General features: G+C 47.1%; 1 protein-coding gene across 2 annotated transcripts in view; it reads right to left on the reverse strand.

Moving 5' to 3' along the window:
- Positions 1-674: 674 nt before the first annotated feature.
- Positions 675-26,806, reverse strand: part of Lhfpl4 (LHFPL tetraspan subfamily member 4) — a 35,747-nt gene continuing 9,615 nt past the window's right edge. For both annotated transcript variants that reach the window (XM_063225214.1, XM_063225215.1), the window contains exons 3-4: positions 6,801-7,037; positions 675-3,919 (exon numbers count right to left, since the gene is read on the reverse strand). In XM_063225214.1, coding sequence (XP_063081284.1) covers positions 3,819-3,919; positions 6,801-7,037 — 338 coding nt within the window. In that variant the 3' untranslated portion in view covers positions 675-3,818. The remainder of the gene's footprint in view (positions 3,920-6,800; positions 7,038-26,806) is intronic.

Raw genomic sequence — 26,806 nt, forward strand, 5'->3', positions numbered from 1 at the left:
CTCAACCTCCTGAGTGCTGGGATTACAAGCATGTGCCACCATACCAGGTCTGCAAATTTTATCTTATTTCCACCACCAGACTTACCCCCGAGACAGAGTCTTTTTTACACTACATTTACTTATAGCTCCTTACTTCTCTGGGAGAGTCACTACTGCTCTCTCCATTCACTGGGTGGGGATTTAGAGGTGACTCGTCTAAGCTGCCCCCCCACAGGCTCTTACGTGCAAAGTCAAGCCTGAGCTGCTACCTGCCGGCCCCCCCATTCTCCCCTCCTCCTTTGTGGCAGAGCCCTTGGGGTGGCAGTGTGCCCTGTTAACATTGTTAGCCACACTTACAGCTACTGTGGGATGTGATTTGGTCCCCTCCATTCCCAAGAGTCTCCTTCAAACAAAATGTAGACCAGGTACTGAAGCTCCACGACCCTGGGGTTTCCTTGAGGAAGGGAATCAGGATGAGAACAGCAGAAGAGGAGGAGCCTGGGCTCCTGTGAGCATCGAGGGTGCCGTCTGGGTCACACTCATGGCAGTTTTTTAATGCCATGGTAATACGAACAGTCTCATTAAGCCACAGAGGTAGAGCCCTGTTAACTCACAGCCCGACCTACCATGTGGGCCCTGGTGGTTTTACCCCACTTGTGCCACTGGGACGTGACTCAGAAGCAGCAGCCACCATGGGTGATATAAAGTGTTTCTTTATTTGAACACCATTCCACCTGCACTGAAGCTCAAATCCAGCAGCAGCAGAAGGGGACAGGACCAAAATAAAACATTACCAAATCGGACAATGAACAGTAAGGACACATTCAGACAGAACTTACTAATGGGGTGTAGATGACAGTAAACCATCCTTGGTGACACAGCATCGACCCTTGGGGATCTGTCCATCAGAGCCCTGGGAAAGGAGTGACTCCTCTATTTCAGGAAAAGCTAGCCCTGAGCCAGGGGCCCATACGTTCTTGTGCTGGGAGATCCCAGCTTCTCCAGAGAAGACTCCCTGTCTAAGCTCACACTGGAAGATGGAGAAGGGTGACTCCTGGGACCCAGCAGGAATCTCAGGAGGCCAGAGATTCATCCCCCACAGCCTTGCTGAAAAGCTCCTCCACAGGTTCTGGTCCTCAAAAGGAATGTTCGTCCCCCACAGCCCCAGTAAGGAAGGCTGGTTTAGTGCCACGGACCAGAGGCCGAAGTGCTTCCAAGTGTGGCTCCTGCTTTTCGTGAAATAGTCCCCAGTCCAGGATGGAGAGGCCGGTGGTGCCAGCTCCTCCTGAGCTCCTCCGCCTGGGCAAGTGACTCCTCCAGAGACCTAAAGCCTGGAGCGTCTCGGTGGGCACCCAAGAGGCCTTCCCGGCCCAGACCTCGCTTTGTCTCTTCCCAAAGATGAAAGCCACTTTGCAGGCCCTGCACAGACAAACCAAAGTCCTGCCCTCCGCACAGTGCTGCAGGGGCCCTGGGTGCGCTAGGTGAAAGCATCTTCACCTGCTCTGTCCCATCTCTGCTGAATCGTCCAGGGCAGGGCTATCTATGGTCCGCTCCCCACTCCTCCCTCCGGGCAACCCTGGGGTGCCCCCAAACATCAGCCCACCCAATCCTGTTCTCCTGAACCTAAGCCCCTCGATTATCTCCAGGCTGCCCCTTTCTCCACCCATGCAGCAGCAGGGCGGCGTGGAAGCTTTGTCAGATCACCCAAAAAGGACACCCGCCCTTCTTCCTCCCCCCACTAACACTGCCTGACTCGGCTTCCCTCTGGAGTGCAGGGATGGAGCCTGGGCCGCTCAGGCCCTGGGCCTCCAGGGGTCAGTTCTAACCTCCAGTAGAGCACAGGAGTGCTTGGAAAGCAAGCTGCCCGGGCTCTCACTGCGCACAGGGCAGCCTCCCCGTCCCTCCCTTCTCCCTGCACACCTCGGTCCCGGCCCCCGCGAACTCTCTCCTTGGCCTCCGCGCCTGCTGCTCCTTGCCCTTCACCCCCTCCTCCGCCCTCGGAGTCCTCTCCACACAGGCCTGGGCTTCAGCCTCTTTTCCTCTCACTCCCCCAGCTCTGCTCCGGTCTCCAGATCCCTGCATCTGTCTCCTCCGACACATCTGGTCCCCCTTCCTTCCGCTTCCTCTTTCCCGGCCACCCATTCGCTGCCTTCCATCGCTGGGTCTGTCCGTCCGTCCAACCCTAGGCTCCGAATGCGCTCTGGAGAACTCACTCCGCCCCCTGCTGTCTGTCCCACCGCAGCGCACCCGCGGGCGAGCAGGGGCACAGGTGAGGGAGGGCCTTGGCAGAGGTGTAGGAGGTGGGATGGGGGCTCAGCGGAACCAGGGCTAGAACCGTACCGGACCTGGCGCTTGCCGCCAGTGGGTTCCAGATGGGGGCTGTGCACACTCTGGTCTTGCTCAGGTCCAAGTCCCATGGAAATGAACACAAGGGTGGCACAGATGTGGCCCTCAAGCTGCTTTCCTCCCTGCTGGTGGAGGCACACATGACCAACAGGAACAGCACACTTCCCTGGCAGCCTGGGAGGTGAGCCTGCTGCTCAGTGGGCCAGGCAGTGGGCACCCAAAATGAAGCTGGTCTGCTGCCCCAGACCAGATGCTGGCAGGATTGCACAGCCACAGGCCAGGGGGCTCCCAGATAGATGGCGCTGCCACCAAATCCACCAGGTAATGTGGGGTGTTCAGAAGATGCCTGGAGTCTCCCACACAGCTGAGGGGGATGGAGAAGCCCCACCGTAGGGCAGGGTTGAGGAGAAGACTTCTCTGCCACTCTCCAATACACACACAAACTCACAAACACAAACACGCACACACACTCACTCACGCCTCAGCTCCAAGCACTGCCCACAGCTGCACACCCTGGGCATAGCACAAGGTGACAGGTGAACAGGATAAGAGGAGGAGGCAGGGGTGCGTTCACAAGGCCCAGGAGTGGGGACAGGGGTACCCTGTTCAGAGGTGACCTGCAAGTTCAAGTTATGCAGAAGAGTATCAAAGAGGCAAGAGAGTCTGTGCCGTCGGCAGGTGCCCGGGCACGGGGCATGAGAGGGGCAGAAGGGGCGACGCATCCCCTGACTCCCCACCTGCTGGGGACTCCTTCCCCAACCCTGACAGCAGGGCCAAAGAGTCTGTGCTGTACAAAACAGGCCAGCGTCAGGGTCCAGTCACGGCTGAGATGTCCCGGCAGGCAGCCCGGGCCGGCACCGCCCTCCCCAGAGCCTGAGTCTGTTCTCGAGCTCAGGGCTCCTCCGGCTCCAGGCAGCGAGTGACAGTGAGGTCCCATGCTCCTCCCTTGGCACAGCTCACCCTCTTCTGGGGTCCTGGGAATGGGCTGGGCTAGGGGTAGAGGCAGCCCCGGCAAGGCTGGTGGCACCTGGAGCTCTGTGGCAGATGTGGTGGAACCATCATCAGGAAAATAAAAAGTAGGAAAGAGTCCAGCCCACCTGGGGCAGTGTCATGAATCAGCTTCTGTAGGAGGCAAGGACACAGCTGGGTCGCAGCCTTCCAGACTGGGAAAGGCTGGGGGCCACAACCAGGGTGCCCCCCTTCCCTAGGCATCCGCAGACCAGTCTAGAGAAGCGAGAAGAAGCCGAGGGAGGGGGGATCCAGGTCCCTGAGATGAGACCCAGAATCGCCCCCCGCCCCCCGGGTCTGCAGGGCCCTCCCCTCTGCCAGAGTGCAGACTGGCCCTGTCTTCTCTTCACAATGCGGAGCTCCCAGGCTGGCTGTAGTTGATAAGTCAGTCCGAGATCTTCCCTCAGGGTCTGGACAGAGGGACGCGAGGGCAGGTGACAGGACAAGCTGAGGTCAGGCCAATTCCTAGGCTGGAGTCTCGGCCTTCAGGGTCCCTGTGAGTGAGCCACAGGGCAGGGGAGGACTCCCCATCCGGAGACATCACCCCCTGGCCGCAGCACAGAGCTTACTGTAGCGCCCATGAAGTCTAAGAGAGAGAAAATTGGAGAGCATCAGAGATCAGCTGGGCAAAGACCTCCCCCAGCCCCCCTCAGGGCACCCTGGCTGGCAGATGAGCCTGAGCTCCATTCCACCTTCCTGAGCCCAGGTCTCCTCATCTAAAGACGGGGATGAGGTTAACTTACAAGGTGACGGAGAGCTAGCCAAGGACCTGAGCACAGGCATGACACAGTGGTGATGGGTTCCTTTTACTCTGAAGATCTGTGAACTCAGAACTCAGAACTAAAATGGAAGGCTCACCCATCTTGAGCTCCCAATGAGGGACAGAGGTCCCCAGCACAGGGCAGGGAGCAATTTTGACCTCTGAGTTGTTAGGGAGCTTCAGGGAGGGAGGCAGGGCACCAGCCCGACCACCTGGCCCTGACCACATCCCAAAAGGCGCCTCCAGAAGGCGTGGGAGCCTGCTTGGTCTTGCACTTCTGGAAGAAGCCACCAGAGGACGTGCCTGGCTCTCACAGCCAGACCACACACACCAGGGTGCGAGGCTCCCGCAGGGCCAGCCCTAAGACACGTGACCAGAGAGGAAAGACAGAAGGTCTCGGGCTCACCAGCTGAGACAGTCAGCTTGACAGCAGGAAGAGCCTGGGCTTTGGGTGTGGCCCGGTACTCGGGCTCTGAGGCACTCTGCAGGGCCCAGGGGCAAGTTTCCCCAGGTGTGCAGCGGTGCCCGGTGCTGGTCCTCCTGCCTACTGTTCCAGTCACCCTCGCTGTGTGGTACAGCACGCGGAAGCTCAGGCTAAGCAACTTCTGAGTTCCACCTGCTCGAATGCAATCTGCCTCACAGGAAGGCCCAGACCCCGCCCTCCCCTCCCAACACTGATCACCCTGCTAACAAGAGATCGCTTTGTTGGCTCAGCAGTCACTGCCATGACCGCCACTGCACAAGTAAGGAGAGACCCCAGAGCCAGAGGGAATTAACACAAGGGGCTGACCGCCACCCCACTCACGCTAACAATTCCAGAGGGGTGCGACCCTGAGAAGCACCGCGCCCTGCCTGCAGGCTCGGCCTCTGGCGCCACCCCGTGGAGAGCCACCTGGCACCATCATTCAGTTCCAAGTGTGTAGAAAACACGTGGAGGTGTGTATCACAAGACTGAACAAAAGCTTACCTTAGCACTGGTGGTGAGAGTAAAGACCTACACCTCACCGGGAGCCCCTCAAAAACAAGTTAATAAACTACAGTTCCCCTGTTTTTTTTTTTCTTCCAGTCCTGGGGAATGAACTGAGTGCCTTTGCATAGAGCCATGCTGGCAGCTTTTGTTTATTTTTTTATTTTGAGACAGAGTATGATGAAACCACCTAGGATGGGTTCAGCCTCCCAAAGTATTGGGATGACAGGCATGCGCCACCATGCTCTGCTCAGTCTTCATCTTACGTTGTACATACGTGCATATTAAAGGATCCAAGACACAAGTCACACCTGACACTCTGGCCTCACGTGTAAAATTATTCTTTATTATATTTTACTGTTACTTGATGTATATAAAATTTTTGTCTTTTTTGTTTTTATCGGTACCAGGGATTGAACTCACAACTGCCTGCTTGCAAGGCAGGCGCTTATGCCGCTGAGCTAAATCCCCAGCCCCTGATGTATATAAAATTTATGTGTAATGTATTAATTATATAGTGTGCTATAGTAAATACTATGAACTGCACCATGTAGAACTACAACTGGTCTGTAATCCTCATGCTCAGAGAAGGCAGGAGCATCAGCACAAGTTCAAGGCCAGCCTGGACTACCTGGTGAGTTCAAGGGCAGTCTGAACTACACATTGAGGCCCTGTCTCAAGTACACTATAAGTGGAAAAAATAAGGATTATAGCTCTGGGCTCAGGGAATACTTCACTGGTGGAGCACTTGGCCAGCATGTGGCAGGCTTGGGTTTCATCCCCAGGAACACACACACACACACACACACACACACACACACACGAAAGTAAGAGAAAACCATACATTTACCAATAATGTGCACGTCTCCACAGGCCCCGGCTCAGGCTCCCCATTCCTCCCCTTCCATTCCCACCGGGGACAGCCACCGTCCTCTCACGTCCCCTGCATTCTTTTCTTTAGCAGCAAGGCAGGGAGTTCTGAGACAGGGTCTCATAGTTCAGGCTGGATGCCAGGCTGGCCTCAAATTCATACGGACCCTCCTGCCTCAGCTTTCTGAGTGCTGGGGTTGAAGCCACACACCACTATGCCTGGTTTTCCCTTTGCTTACATATATATGCATATACCCACCATCATACCATAATGATACCGCATTTGCTTAGTTTTGAGCTTCATAAAGATTCATTCTGTCATCTTCTAGAATTTAATTTCTTTTTTTTTTTTAAGCTGGGCATGGTGGCGTACGCCTGTAATCCTAGCACATGGCAAACACAAGCCTGGGCAATTTATTGAGACCCAATCTCTAAAACTTTATACAGGCCGGTAATTTAGCTCAGCAGCATAAGCGCCTGCTTTGCAAGCACTGGGTGGTGAGCTCGATCCCTGGCACACCAAAAAAACAAAATCAAAACCCAACCTTCATACAAAGGGTTGCAGGGCTTTGATCCCCAGCACCACAATAAAGAAGGAAGGGTTAGGGAACATAGTGCCCCGAGAGGGTGCTGGGTTAGACCCTCTGCGCCAGAGGCAAAGCTAAACCCCAGCTTGATTTTCTTCCTAGTGTTATTTCCCAGATGCACTCTGTGTGGCAGACAGCCGGCTGCACCTGCGTCCGGCCCTGTTGCCCACCCGTTGCCCGTCCACTGCCCGCGCGTGGGGCCCGCCCGTCAAGCCCAGCTGCGGGTTGAGGGCTCCCTTCCCTCCGCGGTGGGCCGCAGCCCCGCCTGCGCGCCCGCACTCGCCTTTGTTCTCCTGCTTCAGGTCCTCCTGCAGAAGGTCTGTCTGCCGGTTGCCCAGGACGAAGGCGAGGAAGGAGAGGATGAGGGCGTTGAGGATGCCGATGATGGCCAGGATGTACGCCCAGCGCACCGAACAGTCCCCCAGGGAGTACTTCCCGGTCTTGGCCCCACACATGTCCCGGATGGTCTCGGCGTCCCAGCCGTCGGGGAAGATCATGCAGCCCAGAACCAGGCACAGGGCTGGGGGCGGGGCAGGGCCGGGAGGAAGAGAGAAGGGAGGGTCGTTACTCCAGGGTGCAGTGCCCCGTGGGGTGCGGAAACTCTGGAACCCTCCATGGGTCACCCCCTCCACCGCCTTGGTGGAAACCTGGGAAACCACGGATGAGCTAGAACCAGCCCCCTCGGTCAGTCCGCCTCGTTCTCAGCTCACCCATCCTCACTATTACTGTTCTATGTTTTGGCGGAGTTTTGCTCTGGCTTCCTCCAGCAGCTGCTGGTTGCGCACCCTCTCCCCTTCCTCCCGAGCTGGAAATCGCTTAGCCTGGGCGGCGGGACCCTCCCCGGCGCTCCCTCCCCTCCGGACAGTGCGGAGGGAGGCAGCCGCGGCACGGCGGGCCAGGCCGGCCGCTCCCGGAGCGCGGCGGTGTGCTGGGAGCCGGACCTGTACGGCCCACGCGCACTCACCGAGGGGACCTGGCGCTCCCTCCCGGCTCCCCGAGCCGTCGGGGCCGCCACACCGGCGGGTCTGCGCGCTGCCTCTCTCAACAGTGATTGGCTCTCAAAGCGGGCATGTGCTCCCCCAGCCAATCAGAGCCAAGAGTCACCACCGGAGGCTGGAGGTCTGCAGAGCTCCCTGGCGGCTGGCTCTGAGCTTCATTCCCTCCAGCCTCTGGGTCAGGGATTTAAGACCCAAAGTTCCACAAGGGTTTGCAGCTATGGGCCTTGACCCCGTGCAGGGCCCACAGGGGATTCACCGGGGTTGTAGATGACAGCGCCAGGGCTGAGGATGGGTCAGTGACAGAAGGCGGGCATGGCATGCACAAAGCCCTTATTCAATCTCCAGGGCCGCCCCCTCCCAAATCAGTAGATGACAATTAGGTAGTGCTCAGTACACTGCCTGTTGTGTGTAGCCCATCTGGTCCCCAAGGTGTGCAGGGGCCTCACTTTGCTACCCTTTCCCCACCTGCGCCACTGGGTAGGGGCTCCCTTCCCCAGCAGGTGATTGCAGTTCCACGCCCCGGTCCGCAGGGTGCTCCTGTGGGTACGGCTGCCTCCCTTCTGCTCTCCTCCCGGGCCTAAGGACTGGGAGCACAGCTTCAGGACAGGAAAATGCAAAGGCCCTGCAGTTATAGAGGAGCTTGGAAACAACCTGAGCTGGCGATGTAAGTTTGGGGGCTTCAGGCATTCGAGAGGGTTTAATTCCTGGGACCAGAGCCTCGACCAGCTCTCCTGCATGGAGAGAGAAGAGGGGGCCTAGCTCTCCCCTTCCTACACACGTCTTTGGTCAGGCCCGCTACTCTGGCAGGTCGGGAACCAGCAGGTCGAGCAGGGGCAAGAGGAGGGGCCTCACACTGCATGAGCACCCCGACCTCCTCGGGTCCGCTGGGTTCTCTGGCAGCTCCTGCCTCCCCCACTGCTAGACTGTGAGCCTCTGACCAGAGCGTGTAGGGCAGAAAATGGACAGGGTGAACCCATACTTTTCAGCCATCTCCTCCGGCTGCCTTCCCATGAGCACCAGCGTGGCCCCTCTCCCACCAGGGTGCTTTCCCCCTTCCTGGAGCATCCACGTCTCTGTGGAAACCGCTGCAGGATTCTGCACTGCAGCTGCCTGACTCCTCTGGTACTGCAGGCAGCCCTGCCCTCCACAACCCACACTGAGATCTGAGGCTCTATTCTCTCCCCCAGCTTTGGGTGAGGCCTTCACTGTCTGGAAGGTCTCCAGGCATTTGATTCTACCAGTCCTCAACCGCTGCACTCAGGGGCCAGGCATCCAGCTCCCCAACACTCCCAACTTGTCCTGCTTCTAGCAGACGGGTAATAGGAAAATTAAGATGAATGATGTGGGGGGCTGGTGATTTAGCTCAGCGGCATAAGCGCCTGCCTTGCAAGCAGGCAGTCGTGAGTTCGATCCCTGGTACCAATAAAAAGGAAAAAGACAAAAAAAAAAAGATGAATGATGTGAATAGACTGGATGTGGGAGTGCATCATGTAATCCCAGCACTCAGGAGGCTGAGGCAGGAGGATAGTGAATTTGAGACCAACTTGGACTACATAGCAAGACTGTCTCAAAAAAGAAAACATTGAGCCTTGGGGGTAGCTCAGTGGTACAGTCCTTGCCTAGCATGCACAAGATCCTGGGTGCTAACCTTGGAAACGCAACGCAATAATACTGTAATATGAGTAATATGATACTCTTTTTAGGGGGGGTGTTTTGAGACAGGGTCTTGCTCTGTAGTCCAAGATGTCCTTGAACTCAGTATGTTGCCAGGCTGGTTGGAACACATGATGCTCCTGCCTCAACCTCTGGAGTGCTAGAAATAAAGGTGTGAACTACTACACCCTGCTCTGGGATAATTTTTTTAAAAATAGTATTGAGTGCTTAACCATGTGCCAAAGTGCTAAGCTTCTGAGCCATTATCTCATTTAATTCTATAAAAATATATGGAGTAGGAAAGATACTGCCCTCATCTTACAGGTGAGGAAACTGAGGTCCCCAGAATAGTATTCAGTGTTTCATCCGGGTCAAACAGATACAGTAGTAAGTGGCAGGGTGTGTATTCAAGACTAGGCCCTTGTGTCTTGAATAGACCCACTTTTAAACTGAGATGAATTTAGATCACTTGCAAAGAAAAGGAGACCAGCACCACTTGCCATCAGTAGAAAGACTCCATTAATACAAGCACAATGAAACCAAAACAGTATCCTTCGATTCTGGCAGGTAGGCGCTTTTACCTGCCAAAAGCTCTGAGCCTGAGGACCTGTGAGTAGGCAGGAGCGGAGATGCAGACTCACACATCAGCACCACGCTGACACTGCTCCTTTAAGGCAGGACACTGCGGGCTGGGGATTTAGCTCAGCGGCATAAGCTCCTGCCTTGCAAGTAGGCAGTCATGAGTTGGATCCCTGGTACTGATAAAAAGGAAAAAGAAAAAAAAAAAAAAGGCTGGGGATGTAGCTCCCTGGGTTCAATTCCCAGTACTGGAAAAAAGAAAAAACATTTAACAGCAGTGACCCGCAGAGAAAGGTAAACTCACTTCTCCCCGTGTCACTGTAGCACAGAAGCCAAGCTCAGCATGTGCCAATCCCTGTGACCTTACATTTGAGCTACCGAATCTTAGCTAAGTCTTTGACTGTAGGGAATAAAGACTAGATGTGGCCATGGGACTGAGAAAAATGCACACAGTTGTGTTGTGTGGCTTCAGAAAGATAACTTTATGGAAATAGGAATGGTGGTGGGGTGTGTGTGTGTGTGTGTGTGTGTGTGTGCGCGCGCGTACGTTTGCTGGGGCTTGAGCTCAAGACTTGTGTAAATTCTGCCCAGGGCTACCTCCCCAGTCCCTGTACAAACATATGCATGTCCCCTCCACTGTCTGGTGTGCGGTGTGATGTTAGGATCAAGCCCCACCGTCAGCAGGGAGGACCCCGCCGTACCCTGGAGACTGCAGCAGGGCACTGAGAGTCACTGTTGCCTTTGCCAGCCTCGTACCAATTCTCAACTGCTCAGCTGTTTGCTACTTTTTTATATAAGAAACTAGAACTTTGTAAACCACAGTTGTTTTCAGTCCCCACCCCCCACAGGCGGTCAAAGCCAGTCCTGATAATGTTCTGACCCTTCTGAATTTTGCAGCATGTGTATTACTGAGGAAAGAACTGTTTAACTGTGTGTTCTCGGGGAAGCTCCCTTCCCTCTCTGAAACTCAGTTCTGTAATCACAGGAATGGTGACTGCGCCTTCACAAGGCCACAGACAGAGAAGTCACTGCCACTGGTCATGGTGGACATGTCACTAACTTAGACTTCATCAGCTTTATAACCTCAGGTTACCCTTGTGTGGTGTCTGAAGGATGCACACTAGCTGTGCATTGCTCCACAGCAAAAGTCTGAACTCAGAGGACGCTGGGCATAGTAGCCTAGCACTCAGGAGGCTGAGGCAGGAGGATTGCCAAAAAATTCAAGGACATGGGCCAGGGATATAGCTCAGAGGTATAAGCATCTGCCTGATAAGCACAGAGTCTTGAGTTCAAGACCTGGTACCAAACAAACAAACAAAGAAAAATTGTTCCAGGACAGCTTGGGCTATATAGTGAGTTCAAAGTCAGCCTGGACTACACAGCAAAATCCTGTCTCAAAAATAAAACACTCAAGCAAAAGGAAGGGACTTCCAGGAACATAGCAGAGTGGTGAGCAGCAGAAAAAGCCTTTCTGAGATTTGCTATCCAGACTGAAATGTAGCCATGTGAGCAGGAAAAGAGAAGTGGGTCCCACCAACCGCAGAAGGACGTGAAGCTAGGATTGAAGCCCACAGTGCCAAGGAAGGGACTCTTCAGTGAAGGAGGAGGGCACGGCAGGCGGTACTTTTCCCCTGACCCCAGACTCACTGCATGCGAGGAGAAAGCTGAACCTGCAGATGATGGTATCTACTATCAAGCCCACACACCCCAGAGGGAAACACACCCGTGGAATGCAGCAGTGAACACAGTAGATCCAGTTACTCAGTTTCAGGCATCCTGCAGGAGAGAGCAACTGGCCAGGAGTCAGCTGGGGGAGGGCCAACTGAGCGCAGACTCAGAGCAACCAGTGGCTCCGCCTGGCAGCTCCAGCTGAGTCTGGGCTGGAGGGGCACACGCACTGCTGGATGGGTCTGGCTGCAGCCTCGCCTCAGAAACCAGCCTGAATTTCAGCAGAACTGAAGGTGCACACTTGCTGGGACTAATGAACAGAGTTGGGGACTCTGTCAGCTCACACTGCCCACCAGTGACAGCAGAGACACACCTTAAGTAAACATTGTTTCTTCCTTTTTTTCTATTTTGTTTTCTCTTGTTTGTCCTTTTAATACGTGTGAACATGGTTTCTAGCTTTGTTGTTGTTCTGGTCTTGTTTTTCTTTTCCTTCTTTCTTACCAGTTTCCTAAAGTTTGTGTAATCTTCCCTTGACCTGCAGCCTCTAATCTCTTCTTTTTCTATTTCTGTGTTTTCCCCTGATGATAAAGTTGCCATGCAGAGGGCCTATTAATTACATACAATTTTCTGACTCGGTTGAGGTTTTGTTATATAACCACAAGTCTACTTCATACGGTCAAAAGTGGCAAATTAATCGTCTTCTCAGTTTGTCGTGTTCTAGGCTATCTTTGATGATACTGTTCTTCCTGAGTCTCCCGCTTTAGTGACATAATCGCTCCAACCAGCTGTTCTTCCGGGTGTGTCAAGATTGAGACAGTACTACAACCCTGACATGCCACAGACCTGGGGTGAGCCAAGCAGACAGCAATTCCCCTTCCTCCATAAACCGAAGAGCTAAGACCCTGCAACAGACTGAAGCCTGAAAGCCTGCTACATCGGGAAGACACCTCTGACAAGTAGTGATTTCCTAATGGATGTAGATACTAGCAATAAAGCTACTCACTATAGGGAATTTATAAGCATCAATTTTAGGCATTAAACAGAAAGAAAGAAAGAAAGAAAGAAAGAAAGAAAGAAAGAAAGAAAGAAAGAAAGAAAGAAAGAAAGAAAGAAAGAAAGAAAAAAGAAAAGAATATGAGAACACACTTGAACAAGAGGCAGCCCTGGACTTACAGCTCACTAAGAGCAATGCCAGGGAGCGGTGACGTGAAAAATCCAAAAGACACCCACTAGGACTCTCTGAAGTGGTAACACAGGAAGTAGCAAAGCAAAGGAATAAAGCTCTAAAAAGGAATCAAATCAGAAATAATTTCTTAGAGCCAGCGATTTAGCTCAGTGGTGTAAGCACCTGCTTGCCAAGCTTGAGGTCATGAGTTCGATCCCCAGTACCCAAAAAAATTCTCACATTACTACAGAGATATTGACCACAATGAAAAACATGGTTAGTGAATCTAGAGCACATACAGGTTAAAAAAATACAGTAGGTTGGGAAAATGATGGAAACCATGAATGTCCAACATAGGAAAGAAATGGAATCCATGAAACAGACATAGGAGATTAAAAATTCCATTCAAAGTATATGCAGCAGAATGAGCCAATGTGAAGACAGAATTGCAGATGTAGAAGACAAGTTAGCATGAAAGATTCCTTAAAAATAGCCAGGGACCACTAAAAGTCAATCCAGCAGCTACTTATGGTGCAAAGAATAATGTAACATTTATATAATCAATAAAAATGAGATATTGCAAATGATATAAAAAATCTGTTCATAGAGGTAATGGCAGTAAACTTCCCTGGCAGGGGAAAGGAATTTGACATGCAGATAAGTGAGGCATATAAAACTCCATTAGCCATGATAAAAAAAAACTACACCAAGGCATATATTAGTCAAGATTCCACAAATTAAACACAATAATATTAAAAACTATTAAAGAAAAGAAACTGACCACCTACCAAGCAAAGCTCATCAGAACCACAGCAGTCTTCTCAACACAAACCTTCAAGTCCAGGAGACCACGGAGTGAAACATTTCAAGACCTAAAAAGAAACCCTCCAACCCAGATTAATGTACCCCTCAAAATTATCTTTCAAATTGATGGAGAAATAAGATACTTCTATAACAAAGAAGACCTGAAGAAATTCATGAGCATTGGCATGACAAAATGATCTGAAAGAAATTCTAGAAAGAGATAACAAGGATTATAACTCCATGAAGCCCAAATGAATGAATCCATCAGGCAAATCAAGCAAATGGGAGGGAAAAAGGGAAGCCAACAACAGGGACATAACATGACGAGGATAAGTCAGTACATGTCAGTTACAACTATCAATGTTAATGGTCCGAGTTCACAAATCAAATGAAACAGACTGGCGGAATGGATCAAGAACCAATATCCAACAATATGCTGCACACAAGAAACCCATTTAATTCAAAAAGGAATTCACAGACTGAAAGTCAAATGATGGAAAACAATACTCCATGTGACAGAAACCTGGAGAGAAGCGGGGTAGCTGTTCTATATGCAGACAAAGTGGCATTCAAGGCAAGACTAACCATGGAGAGACAAAGATCATTACATCTTTGTAGAGGGAATAATCCAACAGGAAGAGATAACAATCATAAATATAATGGTGCACCCAATTATATAAAACAAATATTAACGGATATGAAAAATTGAATAAACCCTAATATAATTGTATCGGGGGACTGTAGTACCCTACTGTAATAAGTAGATCAATTTGAAAAACATAACAATGAAATATTAGAACTGAACCAAGTTTTGAATAAATGCACTTAGACGTTCACAGAGTATTCCACCCACAATACAGAACACATTCTTCTCAGCAGCACATGGGATGGTCTCCAAAGAAGACCACATACTAATGTGTGGAACAAATGCAAAGGAAGTGAAATTATCCCATGCATATTATCAAGTCATAGTGCAATGAAGTTGGAAATCAATGGCAAAATAAACCATAAGAACTTCATAAATACATGGAAATTAAATAACGCTCTTGAGCAACTCTTATGGTTTGTGTCTCGATGGCCATCCAAGCCTCATGCAGTCATGGAGGCAGCTGAACCTAGTGTTTGTGAGGGGTTCACTGTCCAGCACTGGGAGTGGTTGTGTGAGTGCTGCACCCGCCCAGGGGTGAGGCCGGCACACAATGGAAGGGAAGGAAGAGGCACGATTTGTTCCTCTTCCGTCCTTTTTGCTCTTGCTGTTTGCAGCCACCATGAGTGACTACTACTCAGCCATGCCACCCTGCCTTGGAACCAGCTCAGTACAGACTAAAACCTCCAAAATCTGCAAGAAATAAACTTTTCCTTCCTTCATTTGGGGCATCAGATATTTTGTCTCAACAACAAGAGAAAAGTAACCAAGACCAATGGGTCACAGAAGAGATCAAAGATAATTCAACGTTTTCTACAATTAAAGGAAAATACAACATACCAGAACTTGTGGGACAGAGTGAAAGCAGTCCTATGAGTGAAATTTATATTGATGAATACTCATATCAGGAAAACAGAGTAAGCTCAGAAACAACTCAATAGTGACCAAAAAGTAAGAGCAAGTGAAGCCTCAAGCTTGTAGGAGTGAGAAAACTACAAATAACAGAAGAAATTAATGCAATGGAGACTAAAACAACAACAACAAAAAGAATCAATGAATCTAGGAGTTGATTCTTTGAAATATTAAATAAAATTGACAAACCCTTAGGAAACCTTCTTTAAAAAAGGAAAGAGACTCAAATCTATGCAATCCTACAGATTCCTACAGAAACTCAGATAATCTATACCTACTTTGAGAACCTATTTTTTAATAAGATGGAAATCCAGAAGCAATGAGCAGATTCCTAGATACATACATATTATCCAAGTTGAATCAGGAAGATATAAAATTTCTAAATAAACCAAAATCAGTCAGTGAAATTGAAGTCATAATTTAAAATCTACCAACAAAGAAAAGCCCAGGCCCTGACAGATTCACAGGTGAATTTACAAGAAATTTAGAGAAGACCTAATGCTGTTACTTCTTGAACTCTTTAATGCAAGTGAAAGGGAGGCAATACTACTAAAGTTATTTCTGGAAGTGAGCATTACCTTGACATCAAAACTAGAGAAGGATCCAACCAAGAAAAAGAACTATGGGCCAATCCTCCTCATGAACAGACACACAAAAATCCTCAATGAGATACTGGCAAACAATGCAGCAAATCAGCAAGAAGATTATGCACCATGCCAAACAGGGTCCATCCCAGAGATGTAGGGATTATTCAACATATGCAAATCAGCACACCATACTAACACAGCCAAGGACGAAAACACTATGATCATCTCAACAGATGCAGAAAAAGCGTTTAACAAAGTCCAGGATCCATTCATAATAAAAACTGCTACATAAAATTGGAATAAAAGGTTTTCATTTCAACCTGATAAAAGCCATCCATGACAGACCAACAACCAACATCATACTAAAGGAGAAAAATATAAAGCTTTTGCTCTAAATTCTAGAACAAAACAAGGATGTCCACTGTCACCAGTCCTATTCAGTACAGTTCTGGAAACACTAGTCACAGCAATTATATAAGAAGAATAAATAAAAGGAGGAAAGGAAACAGTGGAATTATCATTATTTGAAGATGACATATTCTCCACAGAAGACCTCAAAAACTCCACCAAAAGACTTCAAAATTTAATAACGAAATTCAATAGCATAGATGGATACAAAGTCACTCAAAAATCAACAGCCTTCCTGTACATGAATAACAAGCTGAGTGAGAGAAATTAGAGAAACACTAGCACCACCAAAAGTGAAATGTATAGAAATTAATATAACAGAAGAAGCAAAAGACCTCTACACTAAAATCTACAGTACTCTGGAAAAAGAGACTGAAGAGGATATCAGAAGGTGGAAGGTTTCCCTTGCTCTTGGGTAGGGAGAGTCCATCTAGTGAGACTGGCCATACTTCCAAAACTGGTATACGGACTTAATACAATCCTGACCAAAATACCAGTAGCATATTTCACCAGGGGTGGTAGTGCATACCTGTATTCCAACACTCAGGAGGCTGAGGCAGGAAGACTGGCCGTGAGTTCAAGGCCAGCCCAAACTACACAGTAAGACCTTGTTTCAAAAACAACAACAAACCAGGCATGGTGGTTCACACTTGTAATCCCAGCACTTGGGAGGCTGAGGTGGAAGGATCACTGTGAGTTAAAGACCAGCCTGGGCTAAGAAGTGAGCTCAATGCCAGCCTGAACTGCATAGTCAGACCCTGTCTCAAAAAAACCACCCAGTAATATAGCTCAAAGAACTAGAAAAACAATTCCAAAGTTCATTGGAAAGCCGAAGAGACCTAAAATAGAAAAAGCAATTCTGAACAGCAAAGGTAAGTAATGAGGCATCACAATCCCTGACTTGAAATTATACTACAAAGCTACCATGTTAAAAACAGCATGGTACTGACTGACAAAAAACAGACCTGAAGATCAATGTAACAGATTAGAAGATGCAAAAACAACTCCAAACATATTTAGTCACCTTTCTTTTGATGAAGGAACCAAATACCTTCACTGGAAGAAAGCTATCATCTTGAATAGCTGGCCTTTTACATGCCAAAGATTAAAACTGGCCTTTTACATGCCAAAGATTAAAACAAGAACCATATCTTTCACCACACACTAAATTAAAATCAAACTGGATCAAAGATCTAAATATTAAAACAGGAACATTAAATCTGCCAAGAAATAGACTACATAGAACTCTTAAAGACACTGGTTTAGGTAAAAGCTTTATGAACAAAATTCAATCACACTGTAACTATCACAAAGAATTATGTTGGATGTCATCATATTAAAAAGCTTTTGTACAGCAAGAAAAACCACCAACAGAGTGAATAGACAACCCACAATATTGAAAAAAATTTTAGCCATCCCTTCCTCAAAGGACTACTATCTAGAATATATAAAGTACTAAAAAACAATCAGAGCCCTCAAATTTTAAGACCTAATCCTTGGCTCGCACCTATAATCCTAATGCTTAGGAGACTGAGGCATAGGATCACCACGAGTTTCGAGGCCCATCTAGGCCACATAGTGAACTCAAGGCCAGTCTGACCTACACGGTGAGACCCTGTCTTTAAAAAAAGCATCTAAAATAGACTTCTCAAGATGAAGAAATAAATGTAGACAGGAAATAAATATATGAAAAACTGTTCAACACCACTGCTTGTGCAAGAGATGCAAATTAAAACAATGCTGAGATTTCATCTCACCCCAGAAAGAATGGCTGCTATCAAGAAATCAACCAATAACAAATACTAGTGGGGCTGGAGATCAAGGAAGTCTTCTCCACTGTTGGTGGGAGCGTAGACTGGTGCAACCACTGTGGAAATCAGTGTGGAGATTCTTCAAAAAACTCAGACTAGAAATTCCATTCAACACAGTTATTCTTCAGAGATCTTCCCTAAAGAATTAAAAGTAGCATATCACAGTGATATATCTACACTTATATTTATAGTGGCACAGTTTGTAATAACTAAATCTTGGAAACAGCTCAATGCTCACCAACTGATGAATGGATAAAGATACAGTTTTTATGCAGTGGAGTGCTTCTCTGCCATGATAAAGGATAAACTTGAGTTATTTCTAGCTAACTGAAAGTATCTTGAGACCATACTCTTAAGTGAAATAAATTGGACACATTATAAATAGCACATTGTTTCTCTGATGTGAGAACAATGTGTAAATAAGGACCAAAATGTGTAACAGACATTGTGAAATAGGAAGAAAATGTTCAGATCGGAAGGGGAGGGGAAAGGAAAATGAAAAAGAAGGAAAAAATAGAAACAAAGCTTTTCTAAACAAGGAGAGGAAGGGAGTTGAAGTTAGGAGAATCAAATTATATCATTTACAGGTACCTAAAATATACCAATAAACTTAATTTTAAAAAAAGAAGCAGAGGGGCTCTGCCCTTTATAGTCTCAAAATTACAAAAGAGAAAGATTTCGCTTTCAGAAGAGAGCCCCAGTGCACCTTGTTCAGAATCAGAACGGCAGTCGTCTAGGGAAGCCGCTCCTTGGGATTTGGTCTGTAGGTACCCAACCTCTACAGCCAGGAGAGAAGGAAGCCTGGCTACTGCACAGGGGGTGGCAGAACTTGCATCCTCCACGTGATGCTAGCTTTAGATACATGCAAATGCAAGACTGTGTGGTCAGGGAGGCTTCCACCTAGATTTCAGAAGGCCTGGAGGCCGGGCAGTGCGCCCTGAGATGGCAGCGTGTGAAGCTGAAGGTGCAGCAGAAGGTGGAGAATCCAGGAATTTGGTTCATCTAAGGAAGACCGCAAGTAGGGATCAGAGCTGGCCTCAGAGAGAAGCCAGAGGGCAGAGTCATCCAAAGCCTTTGGAGTTCAGATCTAACCACAGATCGCCCTGAATGCTGCACATGGAACTGCAGGACTTCATGTTTGCCCTGCTGGACTTTGAATTTGCCTTGGTCCTATTCCTCTGTATTCCCAATTTGTACCTTCTGGAATGGTGATGTTTATTTTGTGCCACTGAATACTGGAAGTGTTTTTCTTTTCATCTGTACATTGACTCACAGCTAAGAGCTTCCCTTAAATCTTACAGATTTGATACTTAGACCTTTTAGCAATAACTGTTAGGACTTTGGCAACTCTTAGAGATGGACTGATTGCCTATTTAAAATAAAAGAATGTATGTGAGTTTTGGGGGGACCAGAGTGGAATTGTTATGGTTGTGTCTAGAGGTTCCCCCAAAGCCTTATGCAGTCTTAGGGCTTTTTCAGACATTGCTGACCCTAGAATGTGTGATGCTGAGATTAGGGTATGTGATTACTAAATCAGTTCACTAATCCCAGCAGCCTACAGAGAGTATAAAAGAGGCAGAAAGATGCTGTGGTCCCTGCTGCTTTTGCTTCCTTGTGGGCGCCATGAGCTGTTCTCTTCTTGTCTGCCTGGGAACCAGCTCGTTGTGGACTGAAACCGCCACAAACTGTGAGCTAAATAAACATTTCCTCCTTTAACTTTGGTTGTCAGGTATTACGTCTCGCACCAAGAGAAGTGAGGTTACGATAATAGGCCCAATTATTTTTCTTGTGCTGTGATCAAATCCACGGTTTGTATGGTTAGGCAAGTGCTTTACCACTGAAAATACTCCCAGATGAGACTGTTCATACTTGGATCATTCACTTTCTTATTTTTCAGGTTTTTTATTGATTGATTATTTTTGTGTTTGGTACTAATGAGCAGACCCGCAGGTTTTACCACTGAGCTACATGTGCATCCTTTTTTCCTTTTAACTTGGTGACAGGGTATCACTAAGTTGCACACACTGGCCTCAAACGTGTGATCCTCTTGCCTCACCCTACCAAGTATCTGGACATACAGATGTGTGCTACCTCACACAGATTTGTTTTGAGTGTTAGGATTTCTTCATATATTGGGGTACAGTCTTTAATTAGATGTCTTTTTCTCCCAGTCTGTCTCTTGAGTGTCTCTCACGGAGGATGACTACCTAGCCTTACGAGGTGGTTTTTCAAGATAGTTCATAGATAGTTCCTTTGATGTTGTATCTAAAAAAAAAAAATAACTGCCAAAACCAAACTCATCTAGATCTTTTCCTATGTTCTTCTAGGAATTTTAGTTTACATTTAACATTTACATTTGTGATTCATTCTGAGGGCTAACATCTATGTCTAGAATCTGTTTTGATGTTTTTATACAGTTCCAGCACCATTTGTTATAGATTGATTTCCCAGAGTTCAAAGTATTGTTTCTGACCCTTCGATATGTATGTGGGTCTGAGTACACTGATCTGCTCTCCAGGCTTTCCCAGTACCATGATGACCCAAGTAGCTTAACCGTGTTTTTTTTTTTTTTTTTGGATTGGGGGAGGGTAGGTGTTGAGACAGAGTCTCACTATGTAGTTCAGGTTGGCCTTGAACTCATTATGTATCCCAGGCTGGCCTTGAATTCACTGCCATCCTCCTGCTTCAGCCTCTAAGTGCCAGGATTACAGGCATGTGCCACCAGCCCCAGTTTTGACAGTAAGTCTTGAAGCTAAAAGGTGTCATCTTCCAGTTTTGTTATTCTCTCTCAGAATATATAATGCTATTCTGGGTCTTCTGCATCTCCAAATAAACTTTAAAATCATTTTGTCAATATCCAGAAAATATGCATCATGTTGGGAAAAGCTGACACGCTGACAATATTGAGACTTCTTGTCCAAAAATACGATGTATTTCTCCACTTATTTGTTCTTTGCTTTCTACCACGGAGTTTCATACCTTTACCCATAAACATCTTACTCATCCTGTTAGATTTATACCTGGGCTAACTGCAATAGTGTTGTGATTTCCTTTCAAATTGCACACGTTCAGTGCTGGTATACAGAAAATCGTTTAATATCACCCTTGCATCCTATGATCTTGTTCTAATTGCTTATTAGTTCCAGGAATTTTTGGAGGTGTTTGTCTTTGCTTGTGTGTGTGTGTGTGTGTGTTTCTCTGTTTGAGAGACAGAGCGGTTGGGAAAGCAGGCTGCTGGCTGCTTCTGTATGACAGATTTTACTGGTACATTTAGATGCACCTGGTGATCACGTTCCTCATGGAGGGTCTGCACCTGCACAGGATATGGCGTGTTTCCTTTTCCTCCCCTGTCCCTCTGCTCTCCTTTCAGCTCCTTCTCCAGGCCCCATTTATTTGTTTCTTTTTGGTTGATTTTCAAAGTTGATTTTTTTTGCCTTTTTTCTTTTGAAATCCATTTTATTTCAAAGAGAAAAAAGAAAAATAAAACAAAATTTGAAAACACATCCATCATCAGAGGGATTTTTTTTTTCAACAAGGAGTTATCATGAGTTCAGGATCACTTTGAACTCATCCAGGTGAGCCTCAAACCCAGGATGAGCCTCCTGCCTCCGTTTCCTGGGTGCTGGCATTACTGGATACACCCAGCTATATTTTTTAAGACATGCTTTCAATAAATTGCCCAGGCTGGGCTTGAATTCACCACCTCTCTGCCTCAGCCTCCCACAGTGTGTGCTTCACACCTGGCTTAATTCTATCTGTAATGTGTCTAGTTTGCACTAGGGAAATTCTGACCTCAAAAACGACTTAGGGAGCTTTCCTTTTGCTTTTATTTTCTGAAATAGAAAATACATATATAGGGAATTGGTTTAACTTCTTCCTTCAGAGTTTGGTAGAATATCTGTATACCAGTGAACCTATCTGGGCCTAGTGTGCTTTGCTTTCAAAGGTTTTTGGGGGAAGGTTTGGGGGTTTTGTTTGTTTGTTTTCCTTTTCCCTTTTTTTCTCTGTGTTTTTGAGGCAGGGTTTCATTATGCACTGCTGGCTGGCCTCGAACTCACAGCAATCTGGCTTCAGCCTCCCTAGTGCCAGGATTACCGGCATGCCCGTGACGTCACCATGCCAGGCTGAAAGGTTCTTAATTACTGCTTCAGTTTCTCTGATACAAAACTTCTCGGGAGACACCAGAGTAGTAAGCAGCAAAGAGCCTCTCTGAGAGCCAGACACTGGAATGTACCAACTCCAGGAAGAAGAGGAGGTGAGTGAGTCCCCTGGACCCGGGAAACATCTGAAGCCAGAACTGAAGCCACAAGGAGTGAAAAGAGAAATTTCAACAAAGAAAAAGCAAGTGTTGGGCAGTGCCTTCTCCCTGAGGAGCAGTGTAGACACGCAGTGACTGTTGGCGATCCCAGAGTCCTCCACCGAGAGATGAGGCGGCGCACCGTGGACTGCACTGGCTGGATTCAGGCCTCCCAAGGAGAGGGTGACTGGCTGGGCGTCAGCTTGGAGAAGATGCTCGGAGCAACTCCTTGTGTTCTCCAGCTACTCCAGCAGAGCTCAAGCCTGGAGAAAGTGAGCTAGGCTGAATGGGTCTGGTCCAGCCTCATCCCCTGAAACCAGCCTGAACTCGAGCGGAAATAAAGCTGCAGGCTCCTTGCAAGTACCCGCAGCCCTGCCACGAAGCTACTGCTGGCCTGCTGAGACAAAGCAACACAGGTCTGGATTCTGTCTCCACGTGTTGTCTACCAGTGACAGCAGGACAGACTTAAGGGACGCTTCTTTTCTTTCTTTTCTTTTCCCTTCACTGTTTGATCTTGCTTTTATAGAGGTGTGAAGGTGGTTTCTAGTTTGTGTGGCTGTTCTGCATTTTACTTCTTGCTTCTCTCCTCCCCTCCTGTCTCCTGCCCCAGTTTCCCAAAATTTGCCTGATCCTTTGTCTTCCAGCTTTGCTTCTAACCTCTTCCTCCTCTTCTGTTTCTCTGTCTCCCCCCAATCCCTTCTAAGTTTCTTTAATAGAGTCTGTGGAGGAACATTTGAGGGGCAGGGCCTAGGGTAGCTGTGGCAGACCTAGACACACATGTCACTTTTTTTTCTTTTAAGGCAAAAGATGTTACTGTAGAGACTTTTGTTTTGTTTTGTGTTTTGTAAACTAAACCCTCAGCATTCAGGTTTAAATGCAGAGTTGGTACTTTGTGATAAGTAAATGGGTTTCGGGTTGAAGTTTGGACACTTGTCTCTAAAGGTCTGCTATTGGTGAATGGACCTATTCAGATTGTGTCTTCTTGTGTGAGTTTAGGTAGATTATGTCTTTCCAGGCATCCGTCCATTTCTCCTAGATTATTGAGTGTGTGGACTCAGAGTTATTCACGATCTTACTTCATCATGCCTTTGATGCTCATGGGCTCTGTAGTAATGTCTCCTCCTGGACTTTGCCTTCCGCTGGGCTCTCACGTGCCAGCGAGGCACTCGGCCACTGAGCAGCAGCCGGACTTGCCCTCCGCTCTGATGTTAGCAATTTGAGTTCTCCGTCTCTGTCGCTCTCATTAGCCTGCACAGTGGCTTATCAATTTTACCAATCTTTATTCTAAGAACCAGCTTTTCATTTTAATTTTCTTTATGGATTTCATTTTTAATTTATTGGGTTATTAATATTATTTCTCATCTTCTGCTTACTTTCTGTTCAACTTGCTCTTCTTTTTCTAGCTTCCTAATATGGAGGATTAGATAACAGAAATAAATCTTTTTTCTGTTCTAGTATATGCACTTAATCCTGTAAACTTCCCTAGTATCCCTGCTTTCACAGCATCCCACATATTTTCACAAAAATCTGTGATTTCTTTGATCCATGTATTATTAGAAATATTTATTTATCTATTTAAGACAGGGTCTTACTAAATAGTACATGCTGGCCTTGACTCACTTATGTAGCCCAGGCTGGCCTCAAACTCACCCCAGTCCTCCTGCCTGACTCCAGCATGCTGAGATTACAGGCGTGTGCCCCCATGCCTGTCAGAAATGTTTTATTTAATATTCAAGCATTTTCATATTTTCTCCCTATCTTTCTGTTCCTGGTTTTTATTTTAAAATTTGTGAAGGTGGAGGCGGGCGTGGTGGCTCACGTCTGTGGAGGCTGAGGTGGGAGGATCATTGCGAGTTCGAGACCAGCCTGGGCTACAAGGTGCGCTCAAGGCCAGCCTCAACTGCATAATGAGGCCCTGTCTCAAAAAGGAAAAAAAAAATTGTTAAGGTGATTCCAAATATGGTTTGTCTTGGTGAATGTTCCACGTAAACTTAAGAAAGACACTTTCCTGCTGCTGATGAGTAATCTACAGCTGTCCATTAGATCCAGGGGATTAACGGTATTGCTGAGTCCAGTTAGGGCGGGGTGTTGAGATCTCGGACAACAGTTACCTGTTTGTACCAGTCTTTGCCTCCTGTGCCTTTACTCTGTTTTTACCACACCACGAGTTAAGGCTCAGCATGTCTCTCGGAGAACTGACCCTTCTGGCATTTGGCAGTGATGCCCTGTCTATCCTCAATGACTTACTCTATCTGAAATTAACGCAGCTGCTCCTGCTTTTTGTTGATTAGCGTTAGCATGGGATAACTGTCTGCACTGATTTCCTTTTAATTTGTTTTGCTGTTGCTATTGTTTTAGGTTTTTCTTGGATTTTTCAGTACTGGGGATCAAACTGAGGTGTTTGTTACCACTGAGCTACATCCAGCCCTTTTTATTTTTTCATGTTAAGACAGGGTCTTCTGAATTTCCCAAGGTAGCCTCAAACGTGCAACCCCCTGCCTCAGCCTGCCAAGCAGCTGGGGTTACGGCACAGACCCCGCACTTCAATCCATACATTTCCTTCTAGTTAGTGAGAGCCTTGAAAGACAACATGGAGTTGTCTGGACGTTATCTTGTAATTGGTGCTTTTAGATCCCAAATCACTAATGTTGTTGGATTAATGTCTGTCTTCTCTTTATTGTCCTTCTTTATTTCTATATTCAATTCTTTTTGCCTTTTGTGGTTTTAATTGAACATTTTATGATTCCATGTTCTGTTCTTTCTTACAGTATCACTTGCATTTCTTTGAGTGGTCACCAAAAGCTTGTTATATATACTTCCAGTTCACAGAAATCCCCTTTCCATACTCATAAGTGAAATAAATCAAACTCACATGTGTAAATACTGTACTGTTTCCCTAGTATAAGAAACTGAAAAAGTATATATGATCCAAAATCTACAATAAGTACTATGTATTGGGATGGAGGAAACGAGGAAAGGAGATAAATGTGTGTGTGTGTATACACATATATATGACATAGCTAAAATGACACTACTAATTGTATTAGCTATTGAAAAAGAACAGCTAATATTCATATGATTAGATCAATTTTACACGTCTATATCTGGTAATCTAAGCAACCCTTTTGAAGGTAACAATATGCAATATTACTACCATTGTCAAATTCCTATCATCTTGTTTTGTAAACTGTTATTGTGTTGGGTTTGTTGGTATTGCCTGTTTGTCTCTTTTGCTTTTTTTTTCTTTTCCTTTAAATTCTTTTCTTTCTTTTAAATAAATTTTAAAAAGATAGAAATCCACTTACAAATAACATTACACCAGTCAGGCATGGTAGTGCACACCTGTAATTCCAGCACTTAGGAGGAAGCTTAGGCGGGAGGGTCACTGTGAGTTCAATGCCAGCCAGGACTACAAAGTGAGTTCAAAGCCAGCCTGAACTGCATAGTGAGATCTTGTCTCAAGAAGCAAAAAAAAAAAAAAAAAAACACCGTTTTTAGACACGACTGCCTGTAACAACAGAACCTTGCTAATGCCTCTCACCTGCTGCTATGCTCTGGCACCATCATGCCACTCTATTGATTGCATATATATCAGCACATTGATGCTATTATTTTAAACAAACTATTATTTGTTAGATCAATTAAGCATAAAATAAATGTGTGGGAGGTGCTGGGGAATCAAACCTGGAGCATTCTATCACTGAGCTACATTTCTGGCCCTTTTTTTATTTTTTGAGGCAGAGACTCACTAAGTTGCCCAGTCCGGTCTCAAATTTGCTATCGTCCTGCTTCAACCTCCTGAGTAGCTACGACTATAGGTATGCAACACGATAACAGTTTAAAATTTTTATATTTTAATCTTCACTTATTCCTTCTCCAATACTCTTCCTCACATACATCTAAGTTTCTGACCTGTATCATTTTATTTTTCTATAAGGAACTTCAACACATTACAAGACAGATCCACTGACAAAAAATTCCTTCAATTTCTACTTTGTCTAAGAAAAGCTTTAATTTCTCTTTTTCTCTCTCCTTGATTGTACTAGGACTGAACTCAGGGCATTGTGCACGCTGGGCAGGAGCTCTGCTCCCTGAACTATACCTGCACTAAGTCTCACTAAGTTGCCCAGGCTGGCCTCAGACTCGAGGTCTTCCTGCATCAGCCTACCAAGGAGGGAGATACGTGTGTGGCACTGTGCCCCGCCTCCCTGTTGCAAGCACTCTTCCACTGAGTGACGTCTGCACCTAGCTCTTCCCATCCTGCAGAAGAATAGTTCACAAGTCTCAAAATTCAGGGGAGGTGCAGCTCAGCGGTGCAGCTTGCCTGCCTGCGCTCTAGGTTTGGTTCCCGGCACCCTAAGCAAGGGCTCTGCACTCCAAGCCTGCCTTCCTCTGTCTCAGACCTCGGACTGACCCTCTCATTGCTCAGATTCCTTTTCTGGCTCCTCCGCCTCGCTCTGACTCTTCAAGCCTGATTTTCTGGGCTCGCTTCTCTTCTCATCACTTCATCCAACTCAGACATCTCCATCTCGGCTCCAGCTCAGAGCTCTCTCCTCTGCACCAGGCTCAAATATCCAGATGCTTCTCCAAAGCACACGCGTCACTTCCTCCTGCCTACCTGGGAATGTCACTCCAGAGAGGAAATATGAGTCACCTATCACACCTGCCTTGTACCAGCCCCCCACACTCTCATCGGTCCCCCAACCCCGTCGCCCAGCCTCAGCCGTGCCATAGGCTCCGCCCAGGCTCCTCAGCTTTCTC

This window comes from Cavia porcellus, unplaced genomic scaffold, assembly GCF_034190915.1.
Source record: "Cavia porcellus strain 051 isolate PalLab524CR breed Dunkin Hartley unplaced genomic scaffold, mCavPor4.1 scaffold_15, whole genome shotgun sequence".
In the NCBI taxonomy this organism is placed as follows: domain Eukaryota; kingdom Metazoa; phylum Chordata; class Mammalia; order Rodentia; family Caviidae; genus Cavia; species Cavia porcellus.